The sequence below is a fragment of the Ambystoma mexicanum genome, chromosome 5p (assembly GCF_040938575.1).
Source record: "Ambystoma mexicanum isolate Mex_15411 chromosome 5p, UKY_AmexF1_1, whole genome shotgun sequence".
Lineage (NCBI taxonomy): Eukaryota > Metazoa > Chordata > Amphibia > Caudata > Ambystomatidae > Ambystoma > Ambystoma mexicanum.
In genome coordinates, this window is record NC_090930.1 from 970,929,261 (window position 1) to 970,948,467 (window position 19,207).

The following is a 19,207-nucleotide window of genomic DNA, read 5'->3' on the forward strand; positions in this document are numbered from 1 at the left end:
TTGTTATGAGATGGAAACTGCCTACATTTGAACGATATCCATCATCAACCCTACGGGTTGCCCCTCAACCCCTGTCCCGCCTCTGTACTGAAAGAAAGATTCTTGTCTACCTGCGCAGGAGAACATGCAAGAGCCATACTAATTGACTCCCTCACCTCTGGCATCTTCCCATATGCCTTCAAAATAGTGCATGCCAAGCCACTTCGAAAAAAGGCAGCCCTTGAACCGCTTGACCGCAAGAATTACAGACCTATCACCCCACACCAGATTTCTCGTGAAACTCATTGACTGGACAGCATACCGTCAGCTCGACTCCTTTGTAGAATCCAACTGTCACCTCGAGACTGCGACATGGAAAAGAAACCACCCTGATCTCGATCTGGGATGATCTCAAAGTTACTGCAGACTCTGAAGGCTGCGCAGCACTGATTCTCCTCGATCTCTCTGCAGCCTTTGACACAATTAACCACTCAATCCTCCTTGACCGCCTTCAATCCCTAGGAATCCGTGGCACTGCTCTCAAATGGATCGTCTACTTCCTCAGCAACAGGAAATTCTATCCCCTTTTCTCTCAACTACTCGCTCTGTGAACACTGGAGTACCCTAAGTTGCATGCCTATCTGCTCTCCTGTTCAACCTCTATATGACCACTCGACCAGGAATCATCCGCATGCACAACATCTCCTGTTACAACTACGCTCCAATACCCGAATTATCCTTCGAATTCCCAAATCTGGCACCAACCCTCTTCCTGACCTTGAAGCCTGTCTTCACGATATTGACCGTTTGACAATAAACCATCTCCTATTGAACCCTGATAAAAATGAAATCATGGTGTGCAGCAATACCACCCTTCTACCACATCCTCTCCCATGGCCCACCTCCCCCCCTCCGACATAGTTAAAAACCTAGGCTGCACTATGGACTCAGGACTAACCCTTTCCTGTCAGATCAACAACGTGTCAAAAAGTTGTCACTACCACCTCAAACTTCTCAGATGCATTTTTCCCTACCTCTCCTACCCGAACATACTTGCTGCAGTTATATCTGTTGTGAAGTCGAGACTGGACTATAACTCGCTATACCTAGGATCTCTGGCATACCAACTCAACAAACTCCAAAGAGCCCAAAATGCTGCTGCAAAACTGCTCCTTCACCGGGGCCAAAGAGACCCCATCTCACTAGCTCCTCGAACCCTCCGCTGGCTCCCAGTCAGACGAAGGGCCACCTTCAAGATCCTATGCATCACTCACCGAGCAGTGCATAAGAGCGGCCCATTGTACCTACAAGAAAAGATTAAACCATACCTCCCATCCCGCACTCGAAGATCTAGCATTGCCCTCCTTCTAGTGATGCCAACCTCTAACTCTGTCAGGATAGGAGGATCTGCCTCCTCAACCTTGGCCCCAACTCTGTGGAACTCGCTCCCCCACATATTCGACATACCCAAGACTATGACATTCCGCAAAGCTCGAAAAACTTGGCTCTTCCCATAATGCCGACCACGACCATCTGAAATGTTTGAACCCTTGCAAACCAATGATAAATGCTCAATGAGATCCCGAGCAATGACGCCTCTGAATGCGCTCAATAAGTCACTACTTAGCAAACGCACGCCTGCAATCCGGAATAGTGAACTCCTTAGATCCTAACTCCACCCAAACACTCACCTCTCATATCACTAAACTTACTCTCTACTCTACACCATCACACAATTAGAGTGCATCTACACCCCTCAATAAATTTAGGCCTAGCTGGTCACATACGAACATTACCCCATGAACACCTCATCATTCTAATAAAACGCAGCTACATCACATGACAAACCGGCCTAGCTGCACACATAATAGTCGTACACAGGCCTAACGCACCCAGAACCCAGTCTTGGTGTCCACCCTGCAGACTGCACACATTCAACTGATATCAATTCCACCACACCTAATGCTAGGGTGCAGCTTCCATGAGGCAAATTGCATCAGCTGCACACATAACTGGTGCACCCAGTGCACCCAAGCACCCTAAGACACATTACTCTCTCAACTGACCAGGACTACGGTCCCTGAGGGCGTTCAACCTACCAGCGCTTTGAGGTCCTACCAATGATATATAGAGCGCTATATAAATGCCAAATAACATAACATGTCTAGACCATCTGATATTTGGTTGCCATACAGGATCTATTTGTTAAGTGCCTCAAACACTGAATGAGCTAGACCAGGAACAGGTTGCAGGCATCTGTTAAGACAACGTTACAACATGATGGTATATGCATATATCCTCATCAGAGCAATTGAAAGACTATTAGAACAATGTTGCCAAATAATGTGTAATGCAATGCTGATTGGATAGCTACACTCCCGGTCATTGTTTCTTGTTTGTTCTTCATGTTTGTTAAAAGGAATCACACAAATGAACTGCAATTATCGTCTTAAAAGATCATTCCCCATCAAAAATGTTGTCTTGGAAATTGGATATTTGATTTTGTATTTTCCTGTCGTTGAAATATCCACTCCATCAAAATTGTATACTGAACCTTCTACTGGTTGCATTTTTCAAGTGGTGTTCCTTTTCCTTTTCCTCATTTATCGATTCAAGAATTTTTTTTGGGGTATATCTGTCGTTTTGTGCCCCGATGTCATCTAATGCGAAGGCCTGACATCGCCTCTGGCTAGTAATCGGTGCATAATATCGGTCAACAGTTTCAAGGCTCTGAAGAAATGAGAAATGTTACTAACTTCAGGACTAATCTTTCTCAACCCTGTCATGATACCTGCAAGACAGAGCGGCATGGGAAATGAAACCTTAATTTCAGTGTGGCAAGTTGGCTGTCGCTTTTTTTCCTGTTGGAGCATACGTGAATGTATCGTATGGCCTGGCTGTAGATAATGGACCGCTTTGCGTGGCTTGGGTGGAAACCTGCTCTGTGCAGGGATTTCTTTTTGTCAGTGGGTTTCTTTTATACAGCAGTTTCTAGATGGCTGTTTCTGCCAACCAAGATGGTTGTATCCAGGAAGCGCATGCTCTTCTTGGAGTATTCCATGGTGAAGTTAATGCATCAGTGGAAGCCATTTAGTGTTTATAATTATAACTATAATTGTTCTTTTATAATGCGCTTAATACCAGAGATTGGTTACTAAGCGCGGGATCGGGATTCAAACCTGTTGCGCTGCGCTGTCTTACTTCCAAGACAAACATGTTGCCCCTGAGCTATGTAATTGTTTAAGAGAGTATTCACTTTCTGTCCTAATTAAGAAGATGTCATCAATGTGCTGCAGGCATGTTGATGGTTTTAGGCATTGTTGTTGTAAGAACTGCTGTTCGAGATGCGCCATGAAAATATTTGCATACTGAGGTGCCATTTTTGTTCCCATGACTTTTCCAGTCTTTTGTAGGCAGTGTCTGCTGTTGAAGTAGAAATTGTTGTGCGCGGGTATGAATCTCACGAGATCCACGATAGCTGTGCTTGGTCTTCACTTTTTGCATGAATTTCTGGCATGCAGTAATTCCATCTCTTTGTGGAATGTTGGAATAAAGTGAAGTGACATTTATTGGTGCATCAAGAGTACGTAGCCTGTCTCTTGAATCGTTCTAAAGACGAGACTTCTCTGCTTTCAACACTCTCCTCTCCTTTCCTCCTCCTTGATGTTACACTGCTCCTCTTCTGTCCTTGATCTTAACGTGTTCCCCGCCCCCACCTCCACTCCATTATCTTCAGATTCCTTGTTCCCTATGCTTGCAAGAGCAATTTGTGTAACTACCGGAGTTATTGGGACTGATTCTGCACCACCCTTTTTCAGTCCTCACTGTCTTCACATAAAGACGTAGCTCAGAGTTGTTGCTGTGCAACAGCAAACATAATTTCTGTTTGTTCTTGTTCTTGGACATCTCCTCCATCCTGTATTGGAGACAGACTAGAAGAACAGGCAGCATTGGATTCACCTACTGTACCTGTCACTTCTGCACCTTCAGCCAATTCTACATGGAAGAAATCCTCAGGATCCTGGCCATTTGTTGGATTCTTTTAATTGGAACCTGGATTGGTGACATAAGAAATATTCTTGGGTACATCAGAAGATGAACATACCATCATTCCTTTCTCAAAAGGAGGAATCTTTTGACTTTGTTTCTTACTTTATCTTCCTGGTATATCTGTGCTATCTCTTTCCATATACCATGTAATTTGGATTTTGAATATTTTGGCCCATCCATGTGCATGCAGATATGCATCCTGCAGGAGATGGTTCATATTTCTTAAGCAAAGACATAGTAGCACCTACAGCCAAATGATCTACAGTTGTCTGCAAATCTGTGTGTACCTATTATACATATTATATTCCAATATATTACATATATTGGAATTTTACTGTATTATATCTTCACTTTGTTGGCCTTTTGGTGCTACTTGGTTTTGGTATTAAAGAACCCTTGCATTATCTTTCAGTTAGGTTTTTAGTACCTTTAATCCTGTATCTGCTATCTAACCTTATTTGTTGTTCTTTTCAAAACCTTCTAGCTTTGATGGTGTACTTTCATTTTATGACTCATCACAAATTTCTCTCTCGGGTATAAATTCCTTTAATTGGTTATGTTCTAGATCAAAATTGACACTCTGTGGGGCCAATCCTAAATGCACCAATTGGTACAGATTTGGCTTTGTTCCTCTGAGCATCTATCTGGTCTTGTTCAATCACTACTACTCACTTGCTTACACACTGTGTTGCCTTAGCTTGTACACTTTTTGTGAAGTAGGTGGTGCATTATTTGGCATGTTACGAATAGTTTTTTGATCTATTCGGTAAGAATTCTCACCGGACTGTCCACATTTTGGTATCTCTGGTCTTCTCTAGACTCGGATCTCTAGAGTATACACCTGTACTGGTTGAAGTTCTTGTTGGTGTCCCTGTTATAGCTTCTACAATTGTGATCAGAAGATCCTGGGTAGATTGGAGTGTCTCCAAACTCACAGTACACTGTGGGAGGGGTACTTGGCATCATTCTTGGATCATAGAGTCTCTGTAGTAACTCAAGAGGGGACTAACTTGGTTCACATACCATGGCATATGTAACGCGTTTTGCCCCCTGGACCGAATGGTATGGATTGAAATGCCTGCACAATTCATTTATAAAAGAATGTCATGTTGTGTTTTGCTGTGACAAACTTGAGGAATGTGTTGAGTCAACTTCATCGACAGTCCAGGAAAAAATACATATTATAATGTTTATTTTCCTAACTATCTAGAGTCATGTATGCATGCTCCACTGACTCCATACTCCACGGACTCAATAATTATCAGGCTTCTTAAAGGTTTAATTATCTTTGTTGAGTTAATGGCACCAAATACATTTTGTCAAGTTATTTAATATCTATTTTTATTTACATTTAAAAAATCAGAGCATTCATATGGCTAAAAGTTACCCTTCTAAAACGCCAAGTAATGCTGTGCTGCTGTTCCTATTGAGCAGTCTCCACGCTAATACCAATGCATCAGGCCTTATTTTTACCTTGCTTCATCGTCTGCCTTTTCTCCTGACAGTACTACAGATATGGAGTTACAGGTAGGTAGCATATGGATTGCCTTATTTAACATTCACCTTTATAACTGGAATTAACACATTGTGAAATTGCAGTTAGAAGCAATATGGCACTGCAAAAGAGAACGTTTTTGTACTTATTTGTGTAGCAATGATTTCTGGGGTCATCTGAGATACTGAACTCAATTTACCTCTCAACCACCCTTGTCACCTTTCTCAATAATCATGTTATCTTTTACCTCACCACAAATCTTTTCTTAACAGTTTTCCCTACCACAGGCCTGCCTCAGCTCAGCCTCTTAGTCATCTCCTTTCCAGGGCCTATAACAAAGCCTGGGGCCCTATGCTCCTACCGTTACTGGTTTATGCATACTGGAAGCATGATTTCAGCAGGGCGTGCAAGTATGCAGCAGATTCGTGCACTAAAATTGCAAATTGCTTGTAAAGAAAGCTTTACCTCAGAGGAGGAAACAGTGTATGTGCTGGTATCTACTGTGGGCCTTGACGGTGCATGGGGTTCACAGCAGAGGTTGTAAGATTAACAAAAACCACTGCAGCATGAGTGGGGCTCATTGCTTATAGTTGTCTAGTGAGGCCAGCAGCAGTGCCAAAAGACTTATAAGAAGGAGGAGAAGCATTTATGCACAACTTCTATATGTATTTGCTGCATGTACATTGCTGCCCTTCTGACTGCAAAGGGACCCGTGCTGTAGAAGAGCAGTACAGGTCAAAGGACCACTTCTTAGTTCTATAAAATTCACTTTGCGGCATGGGACAAAGGGGAACATGCAGCCACCAGGAAACACCCATTACCAGATCTGCGTTTAGGCCCTGCCACAATTCAGGGATCAACAGATAACTCAAAGCCAATATATGATTGAAAGGGTTTTATTGCAGAAATTAAGTGATTAGGTTTAACTGAGGTCACGTGGGCAGGTTTTTCAACAAAACACAAATTCTGTTCTGTCGTCTCTGAGGACCAGAACCCTCAGTCACCCTTTCTCCTTTAAACTCCACCTTTCTGGGAGTTAAAAAGTAACTCAGTCTTTGGAGTTTTAATTGCCCAGGACTTATTTATTGGCCCTGTGTGCTAGATTTCTGACTTTTATAGAATTTGCCCAGATGTGTCACTTCTCTTGTGCTACAGCAAATCCTGGCACCACCGCCCCTGGTGACTTGGTTCTTCTAAACGTGGGTCAGGTCCCAGGCTCATCGGTTCATCCGGCTTAACCCCTTTAACTGGCTGTTGGAACATTCCCTGGGACTTTCTCCTCCACCAGATTAGGAGACTACAATTCTTGGGCACCTCATGCTTGTCACTTCCTCCTTAATCCTTTGTGGTCTTCCCGCCTGGCCCTCTTTCTCTCCTCGACCTACCTCCACACTCTAAACTTTTCCTCCACCTCCTTCTCTCTTTCTCTCTCACTTTCCCACTCTCATGCTTCTCACTCTCTCGCTATCTATAGATGAGGTGCAGAGAAAAGTTAGTGACCATTAGTGGAGTTTTAAAATCACACAAGTTGCAGACTTTGATACCTTTTATTCGACTAACTGAATCTAAGCAGAGATGGAACAAAACATTAGCTCACGAAGTCCCACATACCCCTTCATCAGATGTTGCAGAGTAAAATGATGTGTAAAGGAAAGCCACAGCATCATTCTCAAAATGAAAAAAAGAACATTTAATTTGCTGGAAGACCAAAATGAATGGAATGGGGGCCTGGAATTGCTTTCTGATCTAAAAGGCCATAACAACTTGTGGAAGCAGGGGGACACAAAGCAATGGAAACAGTACACATTCTCAGAGTTGAAGTTACCAGAAAAAAAGAAAACCTAGTTTCTTTTCACATGTAACCATTAAGTTAGGTGCAAGGAGTCCTAAGCTGGGCTCTGCTAGTTTCCGAAAATTACTGATGTTATTTTAAAATGGGTATTGTAGTGAGATGTTTACAAACACATCATTGGGAAACCGGGTACGTTTGTATTTTAATCAGAGTCTAAAAAAGTGTTTTGCAGCCTCTAAGTAGCGCCCGGGAGTTTTAGTGATTCCAATGTAGCAGCTAAGTTTTACTGACTGGTATACAATTTAGCACTACAAAAACGTGCTCTAATTTTTAAATGATGCAATCTCCAATGTTACCTCAGTATGATGCCTGAATCTTCTCAATGGTTTCTTGGCTTGCATACAGTGTGGCAAATGAAAGGAAATTACCCATCTTTGGACAGTGCAGTGTCAGCTGTTATCTAAGCTTGTATTATGCTCGGTAATGTGTGCCAAACATTTGGGCTTAGAACCCCAAGATTTCCGTTGTGGCTGTCCTGTGCCCCTCACACATTAAGGATCCTGAGCAGTTGTGTCTGGCCGCTGATGGTGAGAAATGGTGTTGGAGGGGAGTCTTCTGACTTTGTTGATGTGATTGCGCTGCTGGATCTGGGCACAAAGTTGGCCATAGTGTGTCGTAAATCCAATATCAATCTTAAGACTGCTCTCTTTTAAGTTAAGCATCTTCAGGTACTTGAGCTCCCACCTCCTTTTGTGTGTGGTATTTCAAAGGCCACCTTTAAATCTATCACTGGTAGATCCTGTAATGAATGCCCATTCTGTGTGAAGTGTTGACTCACTGGTGTTTCTGTTTTGTGGTTGGAGATGGTGTATCTATGTACGTTCAGCCTTTCGTGCAGCTCTTGCAAATCTTACCCATATAATTCCCTTGAATGCATTTTTTGCATTGGGTGAGGTATACACCATTGGATGATCTGCAGTTGTATCTCCCTTGTATCTGTATTGTTCGGTTCTGCAGGGTTGTTATAGCAGATCTGGTGCAGATGTGTTGTTATGTTTTGCATCTCCTGATGTTGCAGGGGTATGTTCCAGGTCTTCTTCTTCGTGATCTAGTGGAAATGTACTGCTGATCAAAGACTCAGCTAGGTTTCTTGGTTTCTTGGTTGCTTGTATGTAATTAAGGGAGCTTCTTTAAAGATGTCTGTCAGTTCATCATCCCTGCTAAAAATTGGTTGTAGGTCCTTAACAATCCTAATCAGTTGGGTTAGTGCTGGGTGGTAGGTGACAACCAAAGGTATTTGTTCTGTCTCTCTTGTGTCTCTGAATTGTAGCAGGTTGTCTCTGGGTATTCTGAAAGCACAGTCAAATTCCCTGTCAGTTTGTCTGGCCATGTGACCTTTTTGCAAGCAGATGGGTGCAGTGTGGCAAGTTGGCTGTCCCTTGTTTGTTGGAGCATATGTGATTGTACCGGATGGCCTGGCTATAGATAATGGACCGTTGTGGTGCTTTGGTGCAAACTTGCTCTGTGCAGTATTCTTTTTTTTTTGTCAGTGGGTTTTGTGATGAATCTGATGGATGCATCACTGTTTTCCCACCGGTGACCTCCTCCCATGTGGCCAGGGAACAGCAGCTGCTACCTAATCATGACCCTGAGGGCGGCTGTATGAGGGAGGATCGCATGAGCAGGGAGACTACCTCCAGGGAGATATCCTGACTTCATCGGGTGAGACGCAGTATCCCCCATTTTCCCATGAGAAAGACCCCCTTCTACCCAATACCCTAATGGCCTATTACCATGCGTCTGTTCCCCCACCTTTCAGGAAAATAGAGAAACCTTTTCCCAAATTCCTTTAGACCAAACTCCTATCCATGGTCTGAAAAGTAAAAGCTGGTGATCCTACATGAGTAGAGTAAACAATAGTCTCATGGTTGTTAAATCTGGGAAAGAGTGGATTAACATCACATCGCCCACTAGTGGATCATACACCCAAGAGATCAAAATAGGTTCCTGTTCCATTACCCTTGTATCTGGGAAGAGATCTAGACGGGTCCCCATTTCTACCAGTGGCCTAGGAACTATAGAAAGATCACAAGAGCCCCTTCACCACCTGCACCAAAGAGTAGGAGACCGGGTTCTCCCCTTGACCTAGCAAGCCATTTTCTCCACTAGGAAAAATGTGGAGGGTAACACTTTTAACAATTTCTTTCCTAATAAATACCAAATCCCCAGTACGGACAGAATACTAGTTTCCCTACAGCTCAGGGTCGAAATTCCTGCCAGCTCACTTATATAGCTTATGCCCCTGGGTGAAACTAGACTAAAGGGGAGGTTAAATGTGTTGCCTCTATTGTCTAGTGGGGAGGAGATCGCAATTGCCCTCTTAAACTTGTCTTACAAACTGATGCAGATTAAGAGAGGTGAGCGGATTGGACCTCTGCTATACAAAACTATCTGGGAACCCCTGTCCCACTGAATTCTAGGACGGTTGAAGAAGTGAACCCAGAGAAGCAACCTGATGGGAAGTGGAACCAAGATTTTGTTTGTATGGCTCGGTGCTGGAGGCAGAGAAGAACTCTGACTCTAGCTCCTAATGTCCCAATAACACAGGAGATCCCTCTTTCCTTGAAAACAGAAAATTGTAACACTCCCGAAACTCCAGTCACTCTGTTACATTCCTCAAAGAACATTAGACCACCTCATATAGGAGAGAGGTTGGGTCCCTCATGGGAATAATTTGGATTCCCTCCAGGGCATTGCACTTTTAGACCAGAGGAACAAATATCATAGACCCCAGGGACACCACTCAGTGGTCTATAGGGACCAGAGATACCCAATAGTCCTAAAGGTAGTGCACCCTGTTTTGATACCAGAGGAAATGGGGGCAAAAACAAAGTTATACTATCTATTCTACCCCCATCTCTGTCCTTAAATCAGAAAGAATGTTTCTCTTATGGGGAGTACGGTCATCCGGCGAGGCATTGCCCCTTGAATAGGATTGACTTCCTTACCACACCATCATTTAAAGATACCAGTCAAGTTGATCTTTCCTAAGCGAGTATATTCTATACCCACCCTAGTGAGATGCTAGCAGAGGGGGAAGAAAACCCCGAGAAACCTCTCCCGAGATCGAAGAAAAATTAGAACATGATAGAGACCCATATTTTACTATACACTGTGGCCAAAACTACCTATAGAGTCCCTGCTGCCCTAAATGGAAAAACTATTTCGGCCCAATTGGACACTGGCAGTAAGGAGTGTGCAATAAGAGCAGAGTTACTGCCCCATGAATGTAAGACAATTGGGAAGAAAAGCATAGGCTATTTCCATTGCCATGTTGAGGGACACCCACAAGCACAAATCCCCATCATCATGGTAAGAAGAGAATTACATCTTGTGGTGGCCGTAATTCCCAACCTACCACCCCAACTATTAATAGGGAGTGATTTTCCCCAATTTGACCAATGGGTCTCACAAATGGCCAAAATAATACAAACCCTTGGGGGTGGATCTCTCTATCCAAAAGAGCCACCTGACCCATGGGTAGGAGAACCCCTATCTTGTCCTTTTGCAGAAAACAACTTAGGGAAGGTTAACAACTCCCCCAATGTGTATTCCCCCGTAGAATCATGGGGTAAAGGAATATTTGTACCTAACAAACCTATATAGAAGTGGGGGTCCAAAATGGAGGCAAAGACCAACTTTCTGGCAGGGACCACAGGCCAAAGCTGAATAAGAGCCTTTGTGCTGGAAGCCCGATCTTAAGGGGAGGGGTATGTGATGAATCTGATTGACTCATCACTGTTTTTCCAGTGGTGAGCTCCTCCCATATGGCCTGGGGATGACAGCCGCTCCCTGACCCTGGGGGCGGCTGTATGAGGGAGGATGACATGGAGGGGGACAACCTCCGGGGAGATATCCTAACTTCATTGGGTGGGACGCAGTATCCCCCGTTTGCCCATGAGAAAGACCCCCTTTTACCCAAAAGCCTAATGGCCTATTGCAATGCGTCTGTTCCCCCTTTAAGGAAAATGGAGAAACCTTTTCCCAACGTCCTTTAAACCAAACTCCTATCCATGATCTGAAAAGTAAAAGCTCCCAGAAAACCTTTTTCATTTCTAATTCCACTTCATATAGAATGTATCCTTCATATGGAATCATTGAGAGAGGTTCTCCAAGTACTGTGCATTAGTTGATATCTGTGGACTCCAATTCCCACAACCACCAAAATACTGAGACAAGGACGTTGAAGGAAATGATGCAGAGCAACAGGAGCCTCAATCTCAATGAGCGTGCTAGTTGTTTTGAGAAAGCAGCTTTGTGGGGGACATTTAAAAATGGAAATCAAACTGTGAGAAGAGGCTCAGGAGACGGCGTTACATCTCCCTTGGAGGCGTGCAGTTAGCTGGAGACACGAGTCGGTGTGGCAGAGCCAAGGGGCTCACCAGCAAAGAGGGAAAGAATCATTGTGAGAGCAAGCAAGGCCGCAGAAACGCCAGGAACCACGAGATGATTCATGGGCATTCCGTAGCTGGAGGAAACAGCGTTACCCTCACCGAGACCTGAAGGCGAGCAGGGGAGAAGGCAGAGAGACGTCAAAGCAGTCAAGAGTGGACGACATGCTTCAGCACGTAAGCACCACCGGGACCGAAGACGCCAGGCAGAGCTGGTGAGTCAGCCTAAGCGAAGTGGGGACCCCGGGGCGTGTCGGCGACCGAGCCAAAAACATTTTGAACTTTGTAACCCCACAGAAATTATAAGAAGATTGTTTTGTAAGTCAAAAAGGCAGAATACAAATGTAAACCCTAACAATATATAAGTGCATGGAATGCCAAAAATGGGAAAACTGAAAGTCAACATTGAAAGCACTAGAAATACCGAATCAAGGAAAAGATATACAATTTTGAATGTAAAGAGACTCTGACACATATATCGAAGTTAGAGTCCTGGCAGGTGAGTAAACCAGGCAAAGTGCAATCATATGAGAAGTCCTGGCAGGGGAGTATACCAGGCAATTACAAACCTACAGAGAAGTCCCAGGAAAGGACACTGTGTGATTGAACAAATAAGGAACTTTTTAAAGAAGGAAACCACAAGGTTGAACAGTTTTGTACCTAACAGTATTGTTGTGGGCCAAGGCGAGACACAAAGAACTTTTAGAACAAGATACACTGCCATCCCATTGAAGAACCCAGGGGATGGGAACAACCCTCTGGAACCAAGATAGCTTTGGTTGGGGTGCCTATATTGGTCTTCAATTTTGCAGGAATTTCTGGCATGCAGCAATTCCATTTCCATGTGGAATGTTGAAATAAAGTGCAGTGGCATCCAGTGGTTCCAGGAGTGCATCCAGTGATACATAGTCTATCTCATGAACCCTTCTAAAGACGAGATCTCTCAGCTTTCAACTTTCTCCTTTCCTCCTGCTTGATGTTCCACTGCTCCTACTCTACACCTCCTCTCTCCTTGATCTTAGCGTGTTCCCCTCCTCAACCTTCATTCCTCTTCCTTCAGCTGACACTCCAGACTCCTGTGTATGACAGTATTCTGTCTCCTGCCCCCTTGTAATCTCCAGTGGGACATCCTGTGGGGCACCTAACTGTTAGAGGGATTTCAGGTGTGTGAACTCTACAAGTGAGTGTGCAAATGCTGGAGCAACAAATCTCTCAGTTGGTGTCAATTTGATAGTGGGGCCCAGTGTGGCTCTGCTGGCCTTGTTTAATTCCAGGAAAGGTGCCATCTTGGATTTAGATTCCTTTAGTGTCCCGTACTCCTTCCCTCTCGAATTTGGTAAACAGTACATTTTTCTTCACCCACCTGCCCAACAAATGCTGGCAGATTTGATCTGCATTGGGGGATGTCAGTGGAAGTCACAACGATGTGACTTCTACTAGACAAGTACTCCAGATCACTATTGTGGGCTCTACGGACACCTACGCTAGTGGGTCCATGACGCTCCAAGAGTCTTTATAGCACATGTTCTCTAATATTCAGATATATCTTTCTTCCCAGTGCGGAAAGGGCTGGCAATGATAGGGATGAACTGGGCAGCCTGTGGACCCACCATAAACCTTCTCTGAGACCTTCTTCCCGGAGCAGGTGGTGTGCATGGGCCCACATCGCCTCCACTGTCCCATCCTTTAACCTAAGGGGTATGCGTTTAAGTCCCCATCTCCTAAAAGAAAGAGGGAAGCTGCAAGATTGTTGGCATTATGTTTTTCTAGGCACAGAGGTAACAACTCGGGGCACCACAAACACAAGAGGAGCAATTTCTTAAAGGTAGAGGGAATGGCACATCCCAGGGTGGACGTAGAAGGGAGACCAAAGCAATCCCTCCCCTGATTTACCCACATCCAAAGCAGAGCGTACACAACTGATGGATCTGACCATGCTGAGTCATTAGAAAAAGAAAGTGCACAGAAAACTGATAAAAGGGCAAACAACTGAGATCTGGATGCTAAGAGTCACTATATTTCCAAACAGACATGGCCTGTGGTGCTTCATCATATATGGGAGACCCTAGAATTTCATGTCAGAGATCAACCAATAGGAAGAGGGCAATTCTTTAAACACATAAAAGTGGCTCACAGGTCCCTATTATGAAGACACTCTGAAAGGTCATTAATAGATTAAAGCCGGGATCTGGAAATAAATGTGTTACCAAAATGTGTTTCCAAGGGATCTCCTGTGAAAGGTAGTGAACCAGAGTTGTCTGAACATATCAAAGTTGACTGCATGATCTCAAGTCTGGTGGGTAGTCCCTCAATTGTCTGAAACCAGAGACCAGAGTAAAATCATGGTCCAGTAGCTTGACTCCCCCCTTAAAGAAAGGCCAGGTGGATTTCCATCTATCCCCAAGAATGGGTATCTACAAGATTTACACAGCCAACCAATGTTGAAACGACTACAAGATATGTACACATAGATGGAAAAGGTTTGAGATTGCAGTCAGCTGGAATTGATATATATTCAGGGTGAGGAGTTATTACCTGTAGAGTAGCAACTTCAGTTGATGTCGGACACTGCAAAGGACTACAAAACTTCAGCAGCCCTCACAGGATGATCCAGTACGGCTTCCCAGAAGCATCTTGATAGGAGAGACTGGAATGCAAATGCCAGCCAAAAAGTGTGAATTACTTATGCCTTTTCTTTGAAACATGTTATTTGAGCCCACAAACTGTCATCTCTTCCTCAAGCATACATAGTGAGGACTGAGACACAAGGGATCCGACATGCAGAAGCTGTCCAGAGCAAATAGAGGATTTGTTAAAGAAAGTCAGTGATTCCAGTGCCACCACAAGAAAAGGGGCAACGATTTTACCCCTACTCCTTCTACCCAAGACCTTGCGGGGGTGGGGGGTGGGGAGAGTGCAGATTGATTTCTATTTTAACAAACTGAATGCATGGATCTATTGCATTAAATTTACTATATAAACAGTGCAGAAGATTCTACCCATATTACAATTGGGCCCATTCTTGATGTCACTGGACCTTCATGACGCCGATCATGTGGCAATTATCAAAAGCTCACCAGCTTTATCACCAGCTCGTTGCACTGGGGATACATCTGTAATAAACAGTGTTGCCATTTGGTCTAAAATCAATCCTTAGAGTATTTATGAAGATAAGAGCACCACTACTGGATTTACAGCACAAGGGAGATATATGAATGCACCCATATCCAGCTGGCGGTCTAATCCTCCACCAGAAAAAGGATGGATCAGTTGCACACACTCGGAGGGTGTGTCAGATTCTATACTTGGATCCTGATCAATCAGAAAAAATCACATTTGTCACCAGCCCAGAACCTAGACTTCACAATAGTGACAGATCATGAAATTGTGTCACTGCTTACAAAGAGCAGAGAAGTTGAGGAAAAGATTATGAACCTTCTTTCATAACGCTAGGTTTTGTTAAGGGATTGGCTGAATGTGCATGGAGATAAGTTGACAACAATCGTCCTTGTTTCAATGGCTCATTATCACCAGAAACACCTGGCAGATCTCTAGTTTCCTGACAGCAATTGTACCAATACCACCTTTGATACAGAAATGCATGAAGTGGTTGCTGTATCCAGGGAATCTGGAAAAAGAAGTGTCTATAGACCCCCAGACCCAGTTCAATCACTGTGATGATGGATTAAAGCCATCTCGGATGGGGTGCAACATTAGGGTACCAGATTGGTCAAGCAAGATGGCCTTGCTCAGAAGACGAGCAATCTTCACAATGCAGAGCATTGACAACAATTCTGAATGCTCTGGAAACCTTTTCCCCATCACTGATCAAGAGGAGCCCCCACCTTCGGTGGCAGAGCTAGGTGGTCGGGAGGGTGGTCACTCCCTTTGGAACCCTCGTCTCTCCTGTTGGATCCCCCTCTCGCCCACTGGGATGGTCCTAGCCGGATTCATTAAAAAAATGCATTCAGGATTGAATAGTTGATTCAGCACAGTAGCCCATTCGTTGGCAGGCAACCAAGAGGTTCCCGACCAATTCAGCAAACATGTCCCTTCTTTCTCTTCCTGGTCCAAGATGAGTTATGCTGCCTCTGACAGACCGGAGAACATGATGCCTGATTACATGAAGGTATGTTTAAAAAGATGTTGTGTGTGTGCGTAAGTGTGTTTTAAATGGTATGCAGTGTGTGTGTTTATCAGAGTGTGGATAAAAGTATGGGCTCATGTGCAAGTCTGTGTGTTTGTATGTATGTTTCTGTTATGTGTATGTTTGGGTGTGTGTGCGCTTTATTTGGTGGGAGAGGCGGGCTGCATCAGCTTTATGAAATCAAGACTGTGATCATTCTTCCATGTATTGTCTATGACCTCATCATCGTGATGGCTAGCATGATTGCTGGCATTTATTATGAGCCCAACTTCAGGAAAGGGATTTACCCTGGCATTGTCTGTAAATATTGTGGTGCAGCATCACAAGTGATTAAAGGGATTTACAGTGCCAATGCTGGAATGTATTGTGGGTGTGACATCATCAAAGTGATTTATAACATTATTGCTGCTATATGTTTTGAGCACAGCATCATAAAATTGTTTCACCCTGGCATTGCAAGCATTTATTGTGGGCTCAGCTCCATGAAAGTAATTTGGTACGACGCCCTTTCATCGCCATGCATTTCTACGCCTGTATTTTAAACCTGTATATAATAACGAGAAAGTTAATCGATTTTTTTTTTGGGGGGGGCCGATAAAGGGTTGGGGTTGGGTATAGTTAAAAATGGATGGAGGAGGGGGTGTTTCGGGGTGACCCCCCCCCCCCTAAAAGATAAAAGTCAAACTTTTTTGTTATTATATACACGTTTAAAATGCAGGCATAGAAATGCCTAGCGATGATATGACATGGAACCAGTAATTTACCCTTGTATTTCTAGCACACGTGTGCATGAAAGTGTTGTAGCTTGGCATTACTGGCATATATTGTGGGTGCAGTGTCATGAAAGTGATTTACCGTCGCATTGCCGCCATATATTTTGGAGCAACTCAATGGAAGTGATTTACAGTGGCAATGCTGGCACATTTTGTTGGCATGCCATCAGTGATTTATAGCACGATTGCTGGCATATATTGTTGGCACAGCTTCATGAAAGTGGCATTGTCCGCATATATTTTGGACGCAGCTTCTTGAAAGGGATTTATCCTGTCGTTTCGAGGATATATGTTGATGCAACACCATGAATGGAAATTACAATGAAAATGCTAGCATATATTTTGCACCGCACATTAAAGTGATTAAGATTGGCAACGCTGGTGTATAATGAGTGTAACGGCATCATGGAAATATATAAAATGCTCCTGTGTACTGTTGGTGACCTGTCATCTATTATATTTTTTGCATGCATTACCCTCGAGAACCAATTGTAAATTGTATGGCTGTTAACTCCGTTTGTCTTACAAATTGCACCATTTCAACCCAATATTTGAAAGGTTTCCTTTGCTTCCACATCTCTGCTTCCTCCAAACTCACATGGATTAATTTGAGCTCCCTTCCTATGCTATGTCTGTGTTAACTTGGGGAGAAGTTATGCCCTGTCACTGAAAATATTCACCAGCCTGTTGTGTCTATTTTGGGATGCTGCATCGTGTTGCATTACACCTGTGCGACACATGTGACTCCCTGGTCACCTTCACACATCCCTCTGCCCAAACCCACAAGAGCTGCATAGGTCCAATATCAGGGATAATTCAGGAGGGGTTGAGGGCCCTGGGCTCTATCATAGTTCAAGTTAAGGGCATAATCTAGGGGAGAGGCCTGGGGCAGGAAAGGCAGTAGGCATTTCCCACCTTGCAAAACTTTACTGTTTACTTGTTTTAGTTTCCTCCACATTATTGTTCTTTTGATGTTTGTTCTTTTGCTTTTACATTCTCTTTTCAAAAACTGGTTCTTTTTTCTTTTACTGTTTTTCTTTTCTTCTTCTTCTATTCTGCCTATCAGACCTCACCGTCAGTGACACTAAAAAAGATAAGCCGAAAATTACCAAGCCTAAACCAACCATCCACAAATTGATGGTTGAAAATAAAACAGGTAACATTATAGTCCAAATTAAACTGCATCAGTTGCTAAACAATTCTTAAATGAAATGCTTTTAAGTCTGCAATGGCATTCATATGTAGGTTATAGATGCTCTGTTAGTTGGAATTCACTTCTGCTTGGACCACTAAATATATGTGCACATGTATGTGTTCTTATGATAAACATGTACTGTCTGATTGAAAATATTTCCAATTGAGATATTGTCGTTCCTTTCACGATATAGAGTGCATAGATGGCATTTCTCTGAATGCCCTGCAACTTGGAAAGTGGGCTATTGGCAACTATTAAACCTTTTCCTAATACTATACTAGACGTACTATTGTTTCCAACCTTATCTTGTTACGTGCCATCAAGACCTGCTGCCAACTGTGACTATGTCACATGTGGAAGGCTAGTGGAGGACAACTGCATAATGTGAGTTGGGGAATTGTTAAGGGGGTTTTCCTAAAGTCCACTTTGAGGTAAGACTTCATAAAACTATCCCAATTGTGTACAGGTCCCCAACTCTTAGTATCGGTCTGGACTACTCATGGAACCTTGGTAGAGTGGCAGAGCAGTCAGGATTATTATAAGAGGAAGATGTGAGCTGTAGGTAATTACACTGAATCTATTTAATAAATCAATTCAAAGGAACACTTACACCAATATATTTATATTAAATATATATTTATTATATTTACACAAGAGATGCCTTAAAATACTTAGCACATTAAACCAATACACCTAGGCTTACTTATAGATACTTTTCAAAGGCCACTGCTTAGTTTGTAGTTTGCAGTTAGAATTGTTACAACGTTTGACACTAATGACAGTTCTACCTTATTATCAGTACTACCGCACACTCACGTAAGACAGAAGAAATACATTAATTATATTTAGTTAGCAAAACCAGATAAGATAGTCTTTTAGTAAGGAAAACAGTTGGTTAGTCAAACAGTAGCAGAGCTTAAAGTTATAGAGGAAGTTTCCCTTTTTAAGTCCAAATCCTAACTAGCAGCAAAAGTCAGTTTGCAGAGGGCTCAAAGTCTTACAAAGCAGGGAAACAGAAAAGGTTCCTTAGGATACTTCTAGTCTCTAGGAACGTATACTTCAAGACTTCACACAATGGTGTAGACCCTGTGAAAGGACTCGTAAAGGCGACACAATCTGGCAGCTTGGGTCAGAGGAAAGAGTGGACACCCTGGACACCTCTTTGTGCACTCCAATGCTCTGGTACGACTTCTCGGTTTAAGGTAAGCAATACCTTTTCACCCACAGTACTTTAGGTTAGAAGAAATGTTTGTGGCTGGATTCTCCTCGTTGTAGCAACGCGGGTCCCGGTCTCTGGATTCCCAGGTCAGGACAGCAATGGTTGC

The 19,207-nt window shown here is 43.4% G+C and overlaps 1 protein-coding gene across 9 annotated transcripts in view; it reads left to right on the forward strand.

Moving 5' to 3' along the window:
- The window catches only part of MAK (male germ cell associated kinase), a 695,810-nt gene that overhangs the window by 666,756 nt on the left and 9,847 nt on the right, over positions 1 to 19,207 (forward strand). For 8 of the 9 annotated variants that reach the window (XM_069613432.1, XM_069613434.1, XM_069613429.1 and 5 more), the window contains one exon: positions 17,754 to 17,843. The exons of the other annotated variant lie outside the window; for it this stretch is intronic. In XM_069613432.1, the coding sequence (XP_069469533.1) occupies positions 17,754 to 17,843 (90 nt within the window). The remainder of the gene's footprint in view (positions 1 to 17,753; positions 17,844 to 19,207) is intronic. 9 annotated transcript variants of the gene reach the window in all.